Raw genomic sequence first — 16,124 nt, forward strand, 5'->3', positions numbered from 1 at the left:
AGCAGGTCCGTCAGTTCACTCGGCATCGCTTTGTCTTCCCAAAGCTGGGCATCAGTTCACCAGGCGTCGTTTCATTTCCCTAAGGCTGGGTACGCACTGATTCACTAGGCGTCGTTTCATTTCCCTGATGCTGGACGCCGATTGTCACACCGCAAATGGTTAGCAAAGGCAAAGGCCTCACGACCGTTGGATCTGGTAGGATCTGAGCCGTTCATTTTTCTATAAAATAGGGGCCTTAGTGGCGATTTTTCTTCGTCATTTGTCTTTAGGCACCCTTGCTATTGAGTGAACACTGCTCCCAGACCTTCAACTTTTCGACACACCTCATCTTCACTCTTCTTTCCTTCGTCTTTTTAGGTAACTATTCCAATCATGTCTTTCTCAGATTTTGGCCCTGAGTGCTATGAACTCCTCAGACTCCTTCCCCCCTTTCTCCCTTAGGTCCACTAGTCGTCGTCCCCCTTCAGCAAGAGGTGATGGTGCTGAGGGAGAGGGTAGCCTCCGGGGGTGCGAAGGGCAACCGTCGAGGTGATGACCCTCCTTGTGAGAGCGCCACATCCGTGACTCCAAGGGAGCCAGAGGGGTCCCCCCAAGCCGAGGGGAGCGGATCCCAGAGCCCGTCCTAAGGACAATGGTCGATAGCACTTCCCGAAGGGTGGCGATGGCTGATATTCCACATACGAAGTTTAAGAGCACTCTGGATGTGGACCAAGTGAAGGCCCTAGCTAGGAGGTTTCACATACCTCGGTCCTACCAGTTTAGGGTTCCAGACGTCGGTGACCGGCCGTGGACCCCCGAGGAGGGGGAGATCTGTATATATCAACACTTCTTAGAGTTCGGCCTTAAGTTCCCTCTTCATCCCCTCATCTTTGAGCTATTGGAGTGGTATGACATCATCATTGCACTAAGTATATATGACCAGGAGGCCATCCACCGCCGAGGCGAGTGGCGAGGCGTGCGATGCTTCAGACGTCCTAATGTATTTTAGTTTGGCGAGGTATTAAGTTAGGGTGTTCGCCGCTAGTTATGTGCCCTAGCTGAAGGGATGAGAGATCCATCATATGGATGGCCGAACCTTGTAGGAAGGTTGGGCGGAATTTCAAAAATTTCTCTCTTTCCCATGTGGGAATCGCATTCCCTATTTTAGAAAACTACATTTTCAAGGATCAATCTTGAAACCAAACCGGACCAGATCTGAAACCAAAAGGGAGTAGAGAGATATACCTGATACGGAGTAATAGTAAACCCCCAATGAAGGTGTTCACGTCCTAGGGTGATACCAAGGACTGCTTCCACCAAAGATGACACGGTGCAGGATGAAGCAGAATCAGTAGGACGGTTCTTCAGCAAGAATGTGATGGAGGGCTGGTGAGCACGACTTCAAATTACCTTTTCTACCAAAAAGTAGTATCAAGAACCTTTCTTGATCACTCCCACAGGTGGAGATCGAACTCATAGAGGCGGCAAGAGAAGGGAAGAGCAGAAGACAGAAGCAGTCAAATTGCAAATTTTTCTCTCTGTGTAATTTGCGAACTGAGTATTATATTTTGGAGGTTCGCCTTGCTCCTCTATTTATAGCCTTTAAAGAGAGCATCATCCTTATCGCAACTAGCTAATCGGCCAACCAACTCAACTCACCAGATCTTTAATGGTTCTTTTGTTTTGGAACATTTCGGCCTTGTTCCCCTCTTGGAATCATGAGTGTTTTCGAGAGTCAGCCCTATATCTCTTTTAGAAGCGGCCACACTTCACACTCACTTAGGTCAGTTATTAGTGTGCACTGTTCACACTTTTCCTAACTGATTAAGAGTCTCATGTTCAACCTCCTCAATCTGTAGTGAGCATTATCTTACCTCAACATCTAAAATGGGACACAAATGGTAGTACTTTCCGAAGTAATCTAGCGACTTGTTTTTACTCATTCAACCTAATTCCAAGGATCTCCTTTCACATAGTTTGGGTGTCCATCACTAATGACTTTGTAACGGGCTTTGGCCCCATTCCTACCGATGCCTCATAAACCACCTTAGAAGTTTGTGGTTTGGTTAACGAATTTGCAACGTTCTTTTTCAGACCTTACAAAATCCAGAGCGATTGTACCTTCGCTAAGGTATTGTCTTACCAGGTTATGCCTTAAGCGAATGTGCCTTCTTTTATCGTTGTACATCTGGTTCTTGGCTCTAGTTATTGCTGCTTGGCTGTCACAATGGAAAGATATGGACGGAACCGACCGCGACCAAAGTGGTATATCTGCAAGCAAGTTCCTTAGCCACTCTACCTCGGACCCCGCCAATTCTAGTGCAATGAACTCAGCCTCCATTGTTGACCTTGTATTGCATGACTGATTTATCGATTTCCATGATATTGCTCCTCTACCTAAAGTAAACACATATCCAATGGTGAAAGTTCTATCCTTTGAATCTGAAATCTAATTCGCATCAGTAAATTCTTGTAAAACAGGAGGAAAACCTGAATAATGTAAACCAAAGTTTATGGTTCTTTTTAAATATTTTAGTAATCTTAGTATAGCTTCTCAATGTTCATTTCTGGGATTATGAGTATGCTGACTTAATTTTCCCATAGCTATATCTATGTCCGGTCTTGTACATCATTAAATAAGATACAGATCCAATTATAATTGCATACTCCTTTTGTGAAACAGGTTCTCCTACATGTTTCTTCAAGTGAATACTACAGTCAAAAGATGTTTTAATCGATTTACAATCATAGTGTCCAAATTTCCTAAGAATACTTTTTACATAATGTGATTGTGAGAGAATAAAGTTTCCTTGTTCTTTATGGATTTTAATCCTCAAGATTACATCAACCTCACCCAAGTCCTTGGTATCAAATTTGGACATTAAAAATTGTTTTATTTCTTTTATTACCTCTAGACTAGTTCCCATTATTAGCATATCATCAACATATAGACAGATTATGACTCATGTATTATTTTCAAATTTGCTATAGACACATCTACCAAAATCATTTCTACTATATCCATTAGTTACTAACACATTATCAAATTTTTCATTCCATTGTTTGGGAGCTTGTTTTAAGCCATACAGAGACTTAATTAATTTACATACTTTATTTTCTTGTCCTGGCATTATGAAGCCTTCACGTTGCTTAATGTAAATTTCTTCCTCTAATTCCCCATTTAAGAAAGTTGTTTTCACATCCATTTGGTGAATTACCAGTTTGCAAATGGATGCTATAGCAAACAAAACCCTAATTGTTATTAATCTTGCAACCGAGGAATAGGTGTTAAAAAAGTATACATCTTTCTTTTGTTTGAACCCCTTAGTGACTAACCTGGCCTTGAATTTATCTATTGTGCCATCTGGTTTTAGTTTTTTCTTAAAAATCCACTTACAATCTAGTGCCTTATTTCCATGTGAGAGATCTATAAGTTCCCAAGTGTGATTAGTGACTAAGGAGTCTATTTCACTTTTTATGGCTTCTTTCCAAAATATTGCATCAGGTGAAGGTATAGCTTCCTGATAGGTTATTGGGTCTTTGTCCACTAGAAATGTGAACATTCCGTCACCCAAGTTTGTTTCTCTTCTTTGTCTTTTACTTCTCTTTAAGTCTGGGTCTTACCTAAGTGAAGTATTAGTTTCTTGAGCATTCACTAGTTCTTAGTTTCTGACTTGGTTTTAGGAAGGTTCCCTATTTAATGTTTCTTTTTTCCAATGGAATATGTGCTCAAAGAACTACGCATCTCCGGACTCGATTATTGTGTTATGTTCGATAACATTTTCAATTGTTTTAATTATAAGGAACGAAAAGTCGTACTGTTTTGTGCATAGCCAATGAACACACAGTCATAGGTTTTTGGTCATAATTTCTTTCTTTTAGGTTCAGGTATTCCAACCTTTGCTAGGCAGCCACAAACTTTTAGATAGTTCAAACTAGGTTTTTTGGTATGCCAAAGTTCAAAAGGAATCTGTCATTTCTTCTTATGTGGTGTTCTATTATATAAGTGACAAGTTGTTAGGATTATTTCCCCCAACAAATTCAGAGGTGCACCTAAACTAATTAGCATTGCATTCATTATTTCTTTTAGTGTTTTGTTAAGTCTTTCTACAACTCTATTAAATTCAAGTTGATAGGGAGATGTTGTTTCATGTATGATTCCATTTTTTTCAAAGAATTTTCTAATGGTTTGTCCATCATATTCAGCTCCCCTATCTGTTCTCTGTCTTTTTATTTTCTTTCCTAACTGATTTTTTACTTCAGTTTTGTAGTTTATGAAAGCTTGATCAGTCTCATCTTTTGATCTACGTAGAACTACTTTTGCATATCTAGAGAAATCATCTGTAAATGTTATATAGTATATTTTTCCTCTTCTAACTTCATGACATTTAAGGTCTCCTAGATCACTGTGTATAAATTGTAATAATTCGGTTTCTCTTTGTACACTTTTATAAGGTTTCTTAGTAAATTTTGCTTTTACACATAATTGGCATTTTTCATTTGTAAAGTTAACAGGAACATTCAAAACTCCTAAGTTACATAAACGTTTTAAATAAGGAGCACTACGATGTCTTAGTCTAACATGCCAAATATCAACAGATTCAATAATATAAGCAGAAGAAGCAGTTTTATTCATAATAATATTAGAGATGTTCAGTACAAATAATCCACCAACATTGTACCATTTTCCAATAAATACATTATTTTTAGTCAACACGGCCTTGTTTGTTTCAAATGTGAGTTTCGACTTTATTGAGGAGTACTCCCAATACTAAGTTTCGTCAAATCTCCAGCACATGCAGTACATCATTCAGCATTAGGATTTTTCCTGATGTCAGTTTCAGGAGCACATTTTTTTTGCCGATGACCTTCAAAATTTGTGAGTTTTCCATGAAGACTTGCTCTCTTTTAGACAGAACTGTATACTCATAGAAGGAATTGCGGTCTCCACAGATGTGCTTGGTAGCACCAATGTCCAATACCCACTCCTTCGGCTTATCAACTAAGTTTACCTTAGTTACCACTGTTGCGATAACATTTTCAGTCAAATTGACTTTCGGTTTCCCGGAGTCTTTCTTCTTTCAGTACCGACAATCCTTCTTGTAATGTCCGGGTTTCTCACATGCATAGCACTTTCCTTTCTTTTGTTGTTTCTTGAATTTCTGATCATTTTTCACATTCAAGTTCTTTTTGAATTTTGTAGTTTTTTCCTCTACCATATTGGTTTTGGAAAGCTGATTCTCATCTTTCTTTCAGTTCTTTTCTTCTATCTTAATTCGGACCACTACCTGGTCCAAAGTAGTGTCCTTCATCTTGTATTTCATACTGGTCTTGAAATCATTCCATGTATGTGGTAGTTTCTCTATGAGAGAACCGGCAATGAATTCGTCTGGCAGTACCATGCCTTGCTTTGCTAGTTCCCCCATAAAAACCTAGAACTCATCTATTTGAGCAGACACATCCATGTCTTCTTTCATAGTGAAGTGCAGGAAGTTGGCAATTACATATTTCTTATTTTCGGCATTTTCTAGAGCATACTTAGTGTCCAATGAATTCCAAATTTCATAGGCATAACTATAGGAAGAATAAACATTGTACAGTTCATTGGACAAGCAGTTTAGGATTTGGTTGGTGCAAAGGTGGTCGACTGTAGTCCAATGTTCTGTAACAACAAAATGGGTTGGTTCCTCCATATTTAATGGGTTTGGTTCAGTCAAAGCAAAAGCTACCCCTAACTGTTCTAACGCAAACAACAGGCGTTGTCTCCAACGCTTATAGTCAGTTCCATTGAAGGGTTCAATTTTAGAGAAATCAAGAACCGTTGATAGTATCCGCTTCCTCGTGAAGGGGTTAGCAGAGATAGGTTCCATAAATACGGTTTTAAGAATGTTGTAAAAATAGTAAATAGAGAGGCATAATGGAATTTATCGATAATCGCTTTCCAAACCGAAGTTGTAGTGGTGTGAAATTGTTGCAGGAACTCGAAACTAGGAATTGCAAGAAGATGAAGGGTTGAGTCGTGCCACTTGATCACTCTCCTTAAAACCATATTTGCCCCCTACTGTGCAGCTGGGTGATCGCAAACCGGTCATCAAGATAAAACAACCCACAAGCCACTAGTAGGCGTATACTCACTTACCAGACCTCCGCGAACCATTGAAGATTGATGCTCATATTTTTCAGAGAAAAGACTGTCGAAAGATGGTGTGTGTGTAAAGATTGGGTCGGCCAACACTCTTCTTATAGAGTGCTCTCAAACCTAAATGGACACAGATGTGTCCTTTCAGACAGGAGCCTCTTCAGAACAATGCATTTGTTCGAAGAGGCACAACGAGGAAGAAGAGACACGAAAAAAAAAACAATTTATTAGAAAACTAAATTTGAATCTGAAGAGACACGTTTTAAAATTTAAAATGTATAATTCGGTTAAAACAAAATGATTCAGTGCATTGCACGTACACGTACACGCGCCCTCACCCACACCCTAGCGCGGCTCGGCTTGGCGTGCATGTAAAAAACACCCCCCCTCACATGCATAAAATATCTATAGTCCTCTCCTCCTATGAGTCTCTACCCATAAAAGGAACAAGACTACAAATATACTCTACTTCCACTCATTTTCCAAGCAATGTGGGACAAGGAGTCATTCAATGGAGAAAAGGACAAAACAAGAGAGGGAGGAGAGAGATTCTTGTAAATTTGAATCTCCCTCCAACAATAACCAGTCCAGATGAACTGAAGACAAAAGCATGCATACCGGGATGAGTAAACACATCGGTGTTTAGTACAGATGGGGCCCATGTTCGCTTATGATAGATAATTCAACCAGGTGTACATGATTTGGTGTCAGCCAATCCGGTCCCATGAATAACATAGCATGGGGCTGTTCTTTTTGTGATCGGATCCCATGATCATCTATAAAGATTTTTGCTGATATGCGTGATGATCAGAAGAGATTTCTATCATGTTAATCTTGGACATGTTTCAGAATTAGAAGTATCCGCATTCATGTTCTAATAAATAGCTTTATTTCTTATGCCCCAAACGGCCCTTAATGTTGCAGCAATTTTTCCCAAAAAGTAGCTCTGCCAATATTTATTGCAAGAGTTGTGCAATTGCCAGTTTGCCACCATTTTTCCAGGATGTAGTGCAGCTCAATGGAGATCAGGATTGATTCCAACCCGGTAGCCAAACTACTATTGCTATTAAACATTCAGAAAGAGGTGTCACTGAATTTCGGGTTCTTGTAGCAGAAATAGCAGCAAGTGCCATTTACCTGCCTTAGGTGCCATAGATTGGTTTTGTTTTTAACCTTGTTATTCAAAAATTTCCATAGAAAGGGCTGCCATCGAAAAGGAATTTTGATTTGCCAAACTGTCGGTGTTGGCCTCATCTCTTCCTCCCTGATGAAAAGACGATACTGACTTCAGTGAGAAGGCGCCAATGCGCCATTGTGAGTCTTCTTCCACATAATCTTTTTTCTTTTGCGTTTGAGAGAGGGATGTTACAGAGTCATGTTGAAACGCTATCATATTGGAAATGGTGTTCTAGTTTTTCTTTATCCCAAGTTCGATCCCTTTTGATATATTGTTCTACTTTTCTCTCATGGTCAAGTAACATTACTTGTTGCATTAAAGTAGGTTTATGAGTTTCTACCATGGGATCCAATGGTCTTGCAGGATATGTCAATATCCTTTCCCATCTCCAACGAACCAACAGAAATAGCTACCCATCTCTTCTAAGAGTTTTGCGTACTACTTGCTGATCCTAAATACCGTCTTTACACGAGAGAAACCTCTAAATCTGTTTGGCGAGGAGGGCTATATTCATTTCCCTAGCACGGCTGAACTTCAGACCTCCCAATTTTTTGGGCTTACATAGGCTGTGTTTGACTGTGGGAGTTTTCTCAATACACTCCTACGTTGGTGCCACATAGGTGTTTGGCGTGATAAACGTTTATTAGAGGTTAATCGGCGGTATTGGTGTGACCGTTTATTGAAAAAACACTAATAAACGGAAATGGATGGATTTTCGTGCAATGAGCCATTGGGGGAAGTGAAAAATTCTCGCTTCCCCCAACAGCTTTGCGCTTCACGAAACGTGTATTTGACGTGGCGCATACGTGGACGGTGATGTGGTGATTGAGGGAGAGATATCTGATACTTCATGGATCATTGAAATTGCGAAGAAGGCCCCCATGCCCCAAACCCTTACCATTGTGCAAGAGGGACTTTTCGCAAGGATAGCCGCAGAGAGGGACTTGCTCAGGGAGATTCACTTCTCACGCTGACTAGAGAGGGTGTGCCGCTGGCAAGTTTGTCGTCAATCACTACAAAATCCCTCTCCTCGACACCGGCCGTATGTTTCATATTGACCAACGAGGTGGTGTTGTTGCATACACCAAGAAGGTGCTTCATTGTTGTTTATTTCCCGATCTAAACGATATGTCATACCTACCCCTTCGTTTGAAAGCCGATCATCCGGTGAACTTTCCTTTGCTTCAATACGATGTTCACTCCGTCGTTCCCTCATGTCATGTGCCTTTATGTTTCAATAAATTATTGATCTACTAATGTATGGTATTTCAATCCATGTTTCCTCCCAACACCCATATACCTGTCATTTTGGCCGTTGGATGTGATTTTCATCCAAAATCAATTGTTGGATTTCAAAATATGCGCAAAGGGTAGTTTGGACCATTAGATTTCAAAATATGGCACTGAAAAATCAAGAAAAGGTGCCACACCGAATCACCCATATGACCCACTTCTTGAAACACCCTTCCAAACAGCACAAGGTAGGAAACGTTTCTCATCGCGGAGTTGGCAAATGCCTTTAAATGCCCACAAATTAACCCAACCAAATAACGAAAAGAGAAAATGTTTAAAGTCAGCTAAACATATACATATTCTCTCCCAACTGAAGTTATGATTGCTTGCTCCCTCTTTTTTCTACCAAAAACTCCTCTACCAATGGTTTATTCTCTCAAGGATCTTATTTGGAGGGTCAACCATCATATGGTTTATTCTCTCAAGGGAGACCAAATCAGCCCCCCACAAAATTGCCCCCCACAACGTTCCACAGCACATCCCCGCCATGTATTGAGAACATCTCCTGATGATAATCCTAAAAATAATGATGTCATTATCGGGAGATGTTTCCAATACACGGCAGAGATGTGCTGTTGGACATTGTGGGGGGCTGATTTGAACTCCTCTCAAGGGTCTTAGGGTTGATATTTTCGCATTTCACCCAATAGAGAGCACGGGCTTCTCAAAAATGCTGAAATTCTTTCTATTCAAAAACCGTTTTATTGTGCTATATTTTTTTTATCAAAATAAATCCCTAATTTATCAACAGGTAGGTCTAGAGAACCAAGTATAAAGCCATCCATTTTTAGAATTTAGATGGCATCCGATAACCAATAGGAAGTTAGGAATAAGTGAAGTGACCATGAAGTATTAAATTTGAACCAATGATGAAGTTTGATCCGAACGCTCAGTTTGCAAGGAAAACAAATACAAATATGTAGAGTGCAAAATTTTATTTTATATTATTTATCAAAAAAAAATCTTGTATTTTATATTATTTTGTATGTATTTGTATTGTATATATTTGCATTTGTATTCTTTCCAAATTAAGACAAAGGTTCAGTCTGAAAAGAGTACAAATACAAATAGGTAGTTTGACCCTCTCTAATAAAACATGGATACATATTAGATGGGTTGGGTGGGGTTCAGAACCAACCCTAGACCAACCTTGAAGTCTTGAATATTAACCTTGTCTTCGAACCAAACTGCTGTTAAAACCTAAACTTGCCAACCTAAAACCTATCCAAATTTCTGTTCAACCCAATGCATGGGTTTGATTGTTAGTTCCCCAAGATCCTGTGATATGGCAGCCCATCTGTTAGCTAAGTGTGCTGTCAAGCTATATGTTACTGGTTCCTGGGATGGGCCTCCTCCCCCTGAGATCTTGGATGTAGTCTGTAAGGTGTGTACTGTTGATTCTGTTGAATGAAATGAGCCTAAGGGCTGTTAGAAAAAAAAAGAAGAAAAAAGTAAAGAAAAAAAAAAAAAAACTGGTCTTACCTTCAAGTTATCTTCTCTTTCTATTCCTACATGCATATGCAGAAGCAACCATTTAGAAAGAATCAAAGAATCAACATGGCTGCATAAGTTCTGAGATTGTATTTTTTATGGCAAGTTTCTGAGGTTGTGCTACATCTATTATCTGTAATACAGATAAAGGACCAACATTTCTTCTCCTAACCTATTACCAGTTCTGTTATCGCTTTTAATTAATTAATAACACAAATAGGGAGAGAAAAGGAGAGAATCAGCCAATTACTTCCCTCCCACCTCCACCTTTGTTCTCTCAATGGAGCCACAATTCAGTATTGATTTTCCTATTTAAACAATAAGACTTGCAGTTCTCAAAATCACACAAGGTGATGTGAACCAGTTAACTCAGAATGGTTTAGACGCCAGATGCGTCAAAGTTGTTATTCCTGCTTGTTTAGGGTAACATCAGTTTTCTTTAAGCATCAGAAGGGGAAGAATAACAGAGAAAGATGGAAACAGATCAACTCAAAGGAAATACCGGAAAAAAATAGAAACGAACAACAACAATTATTTTGTATCTCTACAAGCTACCTTTTTCCAGCTTTTCAACCTCTTCGCGGTTCCTTCTTTCTTCCTCTTGAATCTCTTTTTTTGCATCATCCTCTTCTTCCTTTTGGTCAAGAGCTTCAAACTCTTTCTCTGCAGCCATAGCTTTCACTATGGGATCTCTTAGTTCAGATATCAATCCACCACCAATCTTGTATTCCTCTTCATCCCCAACCAGAAATAATCGCTGGTCAGGTCCTTTTGTCATGGGGATATCAACTGCCAATAGCTTCATGTCATACTGCAGAAAGAGAACTCTCTTAGGTCATTAACATATTAAAACAGTTTATAATGACTTTCCTCCCAAAAAGAGACAGCTTAGCAGTTGGGATCAATAAATGCAAGTAGTTCAATTCATTCCTTCTTAAATACAACTTTAAATGAAAATCTAACATATCGCATGATTCATCACTGGCATTCAGGAAGAGTAGCATTAAGAAATTGGATAGTGCAATTTGTCCCATATGGAAGATAAACTTATCAAAGAAGTTGTAGATTCAATTGGAAGATCCTAACCAACATCAAATATGCATTAGATAAACAGTGATGTTAAAAGAAGAATTAGACAGGATTAAGGGTTTCCTCTTACTTGCACAATGATACAACAAGGGTAACAGAATTAACAGGAAAGTATGGAAGCAAACCTGGCCCTTTTTCCTCTTTACTTCGACGCTTACAAGTCCTTTTCGTTCAGAGCCATGAATGGGGAAAATTAAGAAACACCGTTTGCTTGCCAGCCTTGGCTTGAAGTTCTTCAGCCTCAGCCCACCTCCTGACATCACGTACGCTCTTAAATCAGTACCGGAAAGAGGGGCACCCATGACCTCAAGAATTCCAACAGATGTGTTCAGCTTCCTCATGGCCATTCTATAAACCTTATCAGGATTGACGGTGAACCTTGAACGGACATACAGGCCCTTCAAAATAGAAAAAGCAAAAAAAAAAAAAAAAAATTCTGATAATAAACCAGGCTACTAATATCTGTAAAGAACAGTAAAGCCATGTGAATTGTGATATCCCTGTTAAATCTACTTGGGATCATACAAAATGAGAAGATGTTGCATATATGCAAGAAGGGAAGTTCCACTACTTCACTGTCCTACCAATGGTTTCAGAAGCAATCAACACAATCAATTCCAATAAATTTCAAAGTATTGTATTCTTTGAATGGTCATCAACAATCTGGTGAGAGATCAAACTAAAGAATGAATGATTGCAAATCCCCTTTGTCCTTTGAGGTTGATTTTGAATTTACAAGATCCACCAGCAGGACCTTATGATACCCAGATACACAAGTACATACAGTCCTTTGAGGTTGATTTTTTGTTTTTTTTTTTTGGGTGGGGGGATTACTGTTATCTTTGTTAAATCAAGTATAAAATGAAAAGAGTATAAGTAATATACAAGTCTGCTAAACAGGCCAATTTGTTGGTTAGTCACAGCTACCAACCCTTATGCTATGTTTGGTTTGAAGGAAAATGTAGGGAAACCAATATAAGGTTTGTAAAGTCGTTCTTACCTTTCCCTACTTTTTCCTTCAAACCAAACACAACCTTAATAATTCAACTTTCTTTGACCCCAGAAAAATTCTCCCCTATTAGCCCCAATTCTTTGGTAGGCTTCTGATCTCCCCCTCATAATATTCCTATATAGCCATGGTTCATTGCAGATGTCTCTCAACCATCCAACCACAACTTTTGAGTCACCTTCAACTCTCACTTTCCTGAAATTAGCAATCTCCCAATCCATGGGCAATGCAGAACTGCTAATACCAGATACTTCATGGTCACAGTGTGCAGATACCAGTACATGCTTAGTACTGGTACACTAAGCATACTTGAAAATTGTTGGAATGTTATACTTTATTTTTTATGTTTATATTCTGCTGAGTTAGGGTCTGTTTGGTCTGGTTAAAGTAGTTTTTTATCATTGTTTATGTACTCTAACTTAAGTAGGGGCATAAGGGTCTTTTCCCTTTTAATTATGGTCACCCTATTTATAATAACATAAGCTGGCACCGCTAGTCAGTTAGTTGGCTCCAAAACCTTTCTCTTCTCTTCTCCCTTCTCTCCTCACCCCCTTCTCTTCTTCTTCCTTATTTATCATTGTTGTCAGTGATCTTTTAAGATTGAAGAGGAAGAATTTATTTTGGACTCCTTGTGCTACTCATTGTATAGACCTCATGTTGTAAGACATTTGAGAATTGAGGTCTACAAAAAAGTTGTATTACCAGTGCAAGACAAATATAATTGCTTTTGTTTATAGGCATCATCTTCTTCTTACACGCATGAGGGAAAAAACAAGTGGAAGAGATCTTGTGCAATGTGCAGTTACAAGGTTTGCCACATCTTTTCTAACTTTACAAAGTTTGTATACTTTCAAGAAGCCCTTGCGTGATTTATTTGTTGGTGATTTGTGGAACGTAAATGGGCTAACAAATCAGATGGACTAAGAGCATCAAGCACTGTGCTTTCTATTGGGTTTTGGAAAAATGTAAGAGTTGCTCTTTTGGCTAACCAACCAATTGTGGAGGTTTTACGATTGGTTGATGATGATGAGAAACCCATAATGGGTTATTTTTACTATGCAATGGAAGAGAGAAAATAAAAGAAAATTTTAGTGGGAAAGAGATGGAGTATAAGCCCATTTTAGACATCTTTTATAGGTGTTGGACTAATATGATGCAACATCCATTACACTTTGCTGGTTTTTTCTCAATCCAGCCCTTTATTATAAGGCTAAAGCACAAGATAAAGCATCCGTTGAAAAGTTTGAAATGGGCTTTTTAGATTGCATTGGGAGAATGGTCAGTGATATTAAAGTTCAAGACAAGATCTCTATCAATTGGAAGAGTATAAGCGCGCCCGTGGTTCTTTCTCTAAAGAATTAGCAATTAGGCAGCGTGAAATGAAACAACCAAGTAATATAAGCTCTCTTTTCTTGAAACTTATATGATTGTAAGATAGCAAAGATAAACGAGTTATGTAGAATGACAAGATCATTGTAGAAGTATAAAGTACTTATACTGTGATTTAGGGTTTTAGAGATCTTCTCAAAAAAGTTAAATGGTTAACAAGGAATACGACAATCAGAGTTCAGTGGGTAGGCAAATCAGCAAACTCAATGGCTGATCCACTTGCAAAACAAGGGGCTCTTCAGGATACTTTATTTTGGGCTTCTATGTAGATTCTTTTGTACTTATAACTTTGTAACTAACTTTAAAGGAAAGGCTGCATCTCGTGCCTTCCTATGGGCTGCATGTAACTCGTATTTGCTGGTTTAATAAAATTTTACTCATTTAAAAAAAGTATAAAGTAATTATATCTGACAGAAAAATGACAGTCCATTTCTGTGAAGTTCCATTTCAGTTTCCATTAACAAATTAGTTGTGTCATGATTGAGAATCATTAGCAAGATAGTTTTGAGAATCACTACTCACACAATTCCAAGATCAGTTAAACAAAAAAAAAGGTGTTCTGAGCTGTTGCTAAAATAAGAGTAATAGGTCAATTTAAAAATGTAAATTATGCTCTTGTTTAAGGAACTAATATTACCAAGTTGCGAAAATAGCTGAATAAAGGTTGCTGGCATCACAATTGAACCTCGAGTTTCACACCATGAATCCCCTAGGACTTGGAAGGACTTAATACATATGGACCAGTTTTGCATAAGCAAGTCATGGAATATGAGTAAATTTCTCTATCAACACAATGTCATTACAGATACGAATAGGTATTAATAAACCAAATAACCTCACTGCATCTAATAGTTGTATACCATTGTGCTCCCAATGTATCCTAACAGGAACAACTGGATATCATTACGTTCAACGAGTAATAAGCATTTGAAAAAAACTCACAGTGAATGCCACAATGGCAGTTGAAAGAGCAAGAAACCCGTACTTCGCCATGCCCTCTGAAAGTCCAACAAAAGTATTTGCTATTCCGAACATGACTCTCCACAGCAAGATGCAGAGTGCAACTCCAGTGGCCCCCACCAGCACCAGATAGTTCCTCTTAAAAAACGCCTCAACCTGCAGGCCGACAGCCTCCCGGTACCGAGTGAACGCCGATCTAACAACCGATAAGGGCTTATCGACGACTGTTTTAGTGAAAATTCCATTGAGTTTACCAAAATCCGAACTCCTAAAAGAGAAATACCTACACCCAGATAAATTTCCAGGATGTTTATGAAGACCTAAGCTTCTGGAAGAGAAATTAGAGAATGTCTGAAGCTTCAAATTGATTTCAGGATTTAAACAGCTGGATTTTGAAAGTCCGGATGACAAAACCCCTGAAGAGTAATTCCTTATGACATATTCAACCGAAGGCGTAGGACAATTATGTTTTGAAGAGATCTGAGAAAATCCCCTATTGACAAATGTGGGTTGATGAATACATAGATTTGAATGAGGTTCAAGGATTACGTTTCTTAAACTTGAAAGCCCAGACGAAGAATTCGCAGATGAGAAAACGCCGTTTTGAGGTGTAGGGTTTGAGGGAATTTGATTGAAATGCAATCTAAAGAGACCTCGAATGATTCTTCCTGAAGGTCTTGCCATTTAGAGATAGAGAGAGAGAGAGAGAGAGAGAGAGTCAGATGCAGTGAACCATTTGAAAAAGAAAATTAAAAAAATAGAGGCAAAAAATTGAAGTTACAAATCTAGGCCTAAGAAAGGAAAAGGAAGCAACAAGCAAGGAAGAAAGAAAAGAACAGCTTCGGTCTCTTGATCCGCTCCTCGTTGTACAAAAAAGTTGGTAAAACAGATTTACATCGCAGATAAACTCCCATTTACATTGCATCGCCTGTCGTAGATTTTGGGCCTATCGTTGTATTCGAAGTCGAAACAGTGATCCGGCTTGTGTGTACATCTGACAGTGGAGTGGTATGGTTGCGCTTTGTGAACCGTGACGGACACATTGGTGTGACCATGTGAGTCTTTTTTTTTTGGTAAAATACAAAAGAAGTTTTTGATAATCATAAAAACCTCTCTTCTATTTTTTATAAAATTAACAAGTACCTCCCTTTCGTCGATGACCAACGAAAACGTTAATGAGACGATCATTTTTTATCAAAATACCTTTTTCCCGTTCAAACCGAGAGGCACTTCACCCTCGTACCAACATACAGATATATCGATTCAACCTTCTAGTTACGTGATTCATTCCACGGTCATCTAAAGCCAATGGCCTTTTCTAAAACCTTTTTTTCACTCTATAATATTTTTCCTTGGGTTGAGAAGAGGAGAGAGAAGTAAGCACCTCTCAACTTGGACTCGATCTTCCCCAGATTTCCCTTGAGCCTATTGAAGATTCTAGCTTTCAAAAGAATAGTCGCCATCCAAGCTCCCTTCGCTGCTCAAATTAGTGCTACTAACGGTGAGGTTCTCTCCGTTCTTCTCCAATGCAACAACCTAACTGGATTCTTTGACGGAGATGACCCATTCGACCAGGGCAACTAAGGAGTTCTGACCGC

General features: G+C 38.9%; 1 protein-coding gene across 2 annotated transcripts; it reads right to left on the reverse strand.

Annotated features, from left to right (window-relative positions):
• Nucleotides 1-9,520: 9,520 nt before the first annotated feature.
• LOC104593734 (uncharacterized) lies at nucleotides 9,521-15,578 on the reverse strand. Of its 2 annotated transcripts, XM_088888371.1 has the most exons (5): nucleotides 14,509-15,578; nucleotides 11,294-11,566; nucleotides 10,635-10,890; nucleotides 10,071-10,096; nucleotides 9,521-9,988 (listed from the first exon to the last, which is right to left on the reverse strand). In XM_088888371.1, exons 1-5 carry the CDS (start codon nucleotides 15,208-15,210, stop codon nucleotides 9,917-9,919), a joined length of 1,329 nt encoding a protein of 442 aa, XP_088744497.1. In that variant the 5' UTR covers nucleotides 15,211-15,578; the 3' UTR covers nucleotides 9,521-9,916. The 2 variants fall into 2 exon arrangements, with proteins under 2 accessions (XP_088744497.1, XP_010251999.2); XM_010253697.3 differs by lacking the exon at nucleotides 10,071-10,096.
• Between the last annotated feature and the right edge of the window lie 546 nt (nucleotides 15,579-16,124).

The sequence above is a fragment of the Nelumbo nucifera genome, chromosome 5 (assembly GCF_055504915.1).
Source record: "Nelumbo nucifera cultivar China Antique chromosome 5, China Antique-T2T, whole genome shotgun sequence".
Lineage (NCBI taxonomy): Eukaryota > Viridiplantae > Streptophyta > Magnoliopsida > Proteales > Nelumbonaceae > Nelumbo > Nelumbo nucifera.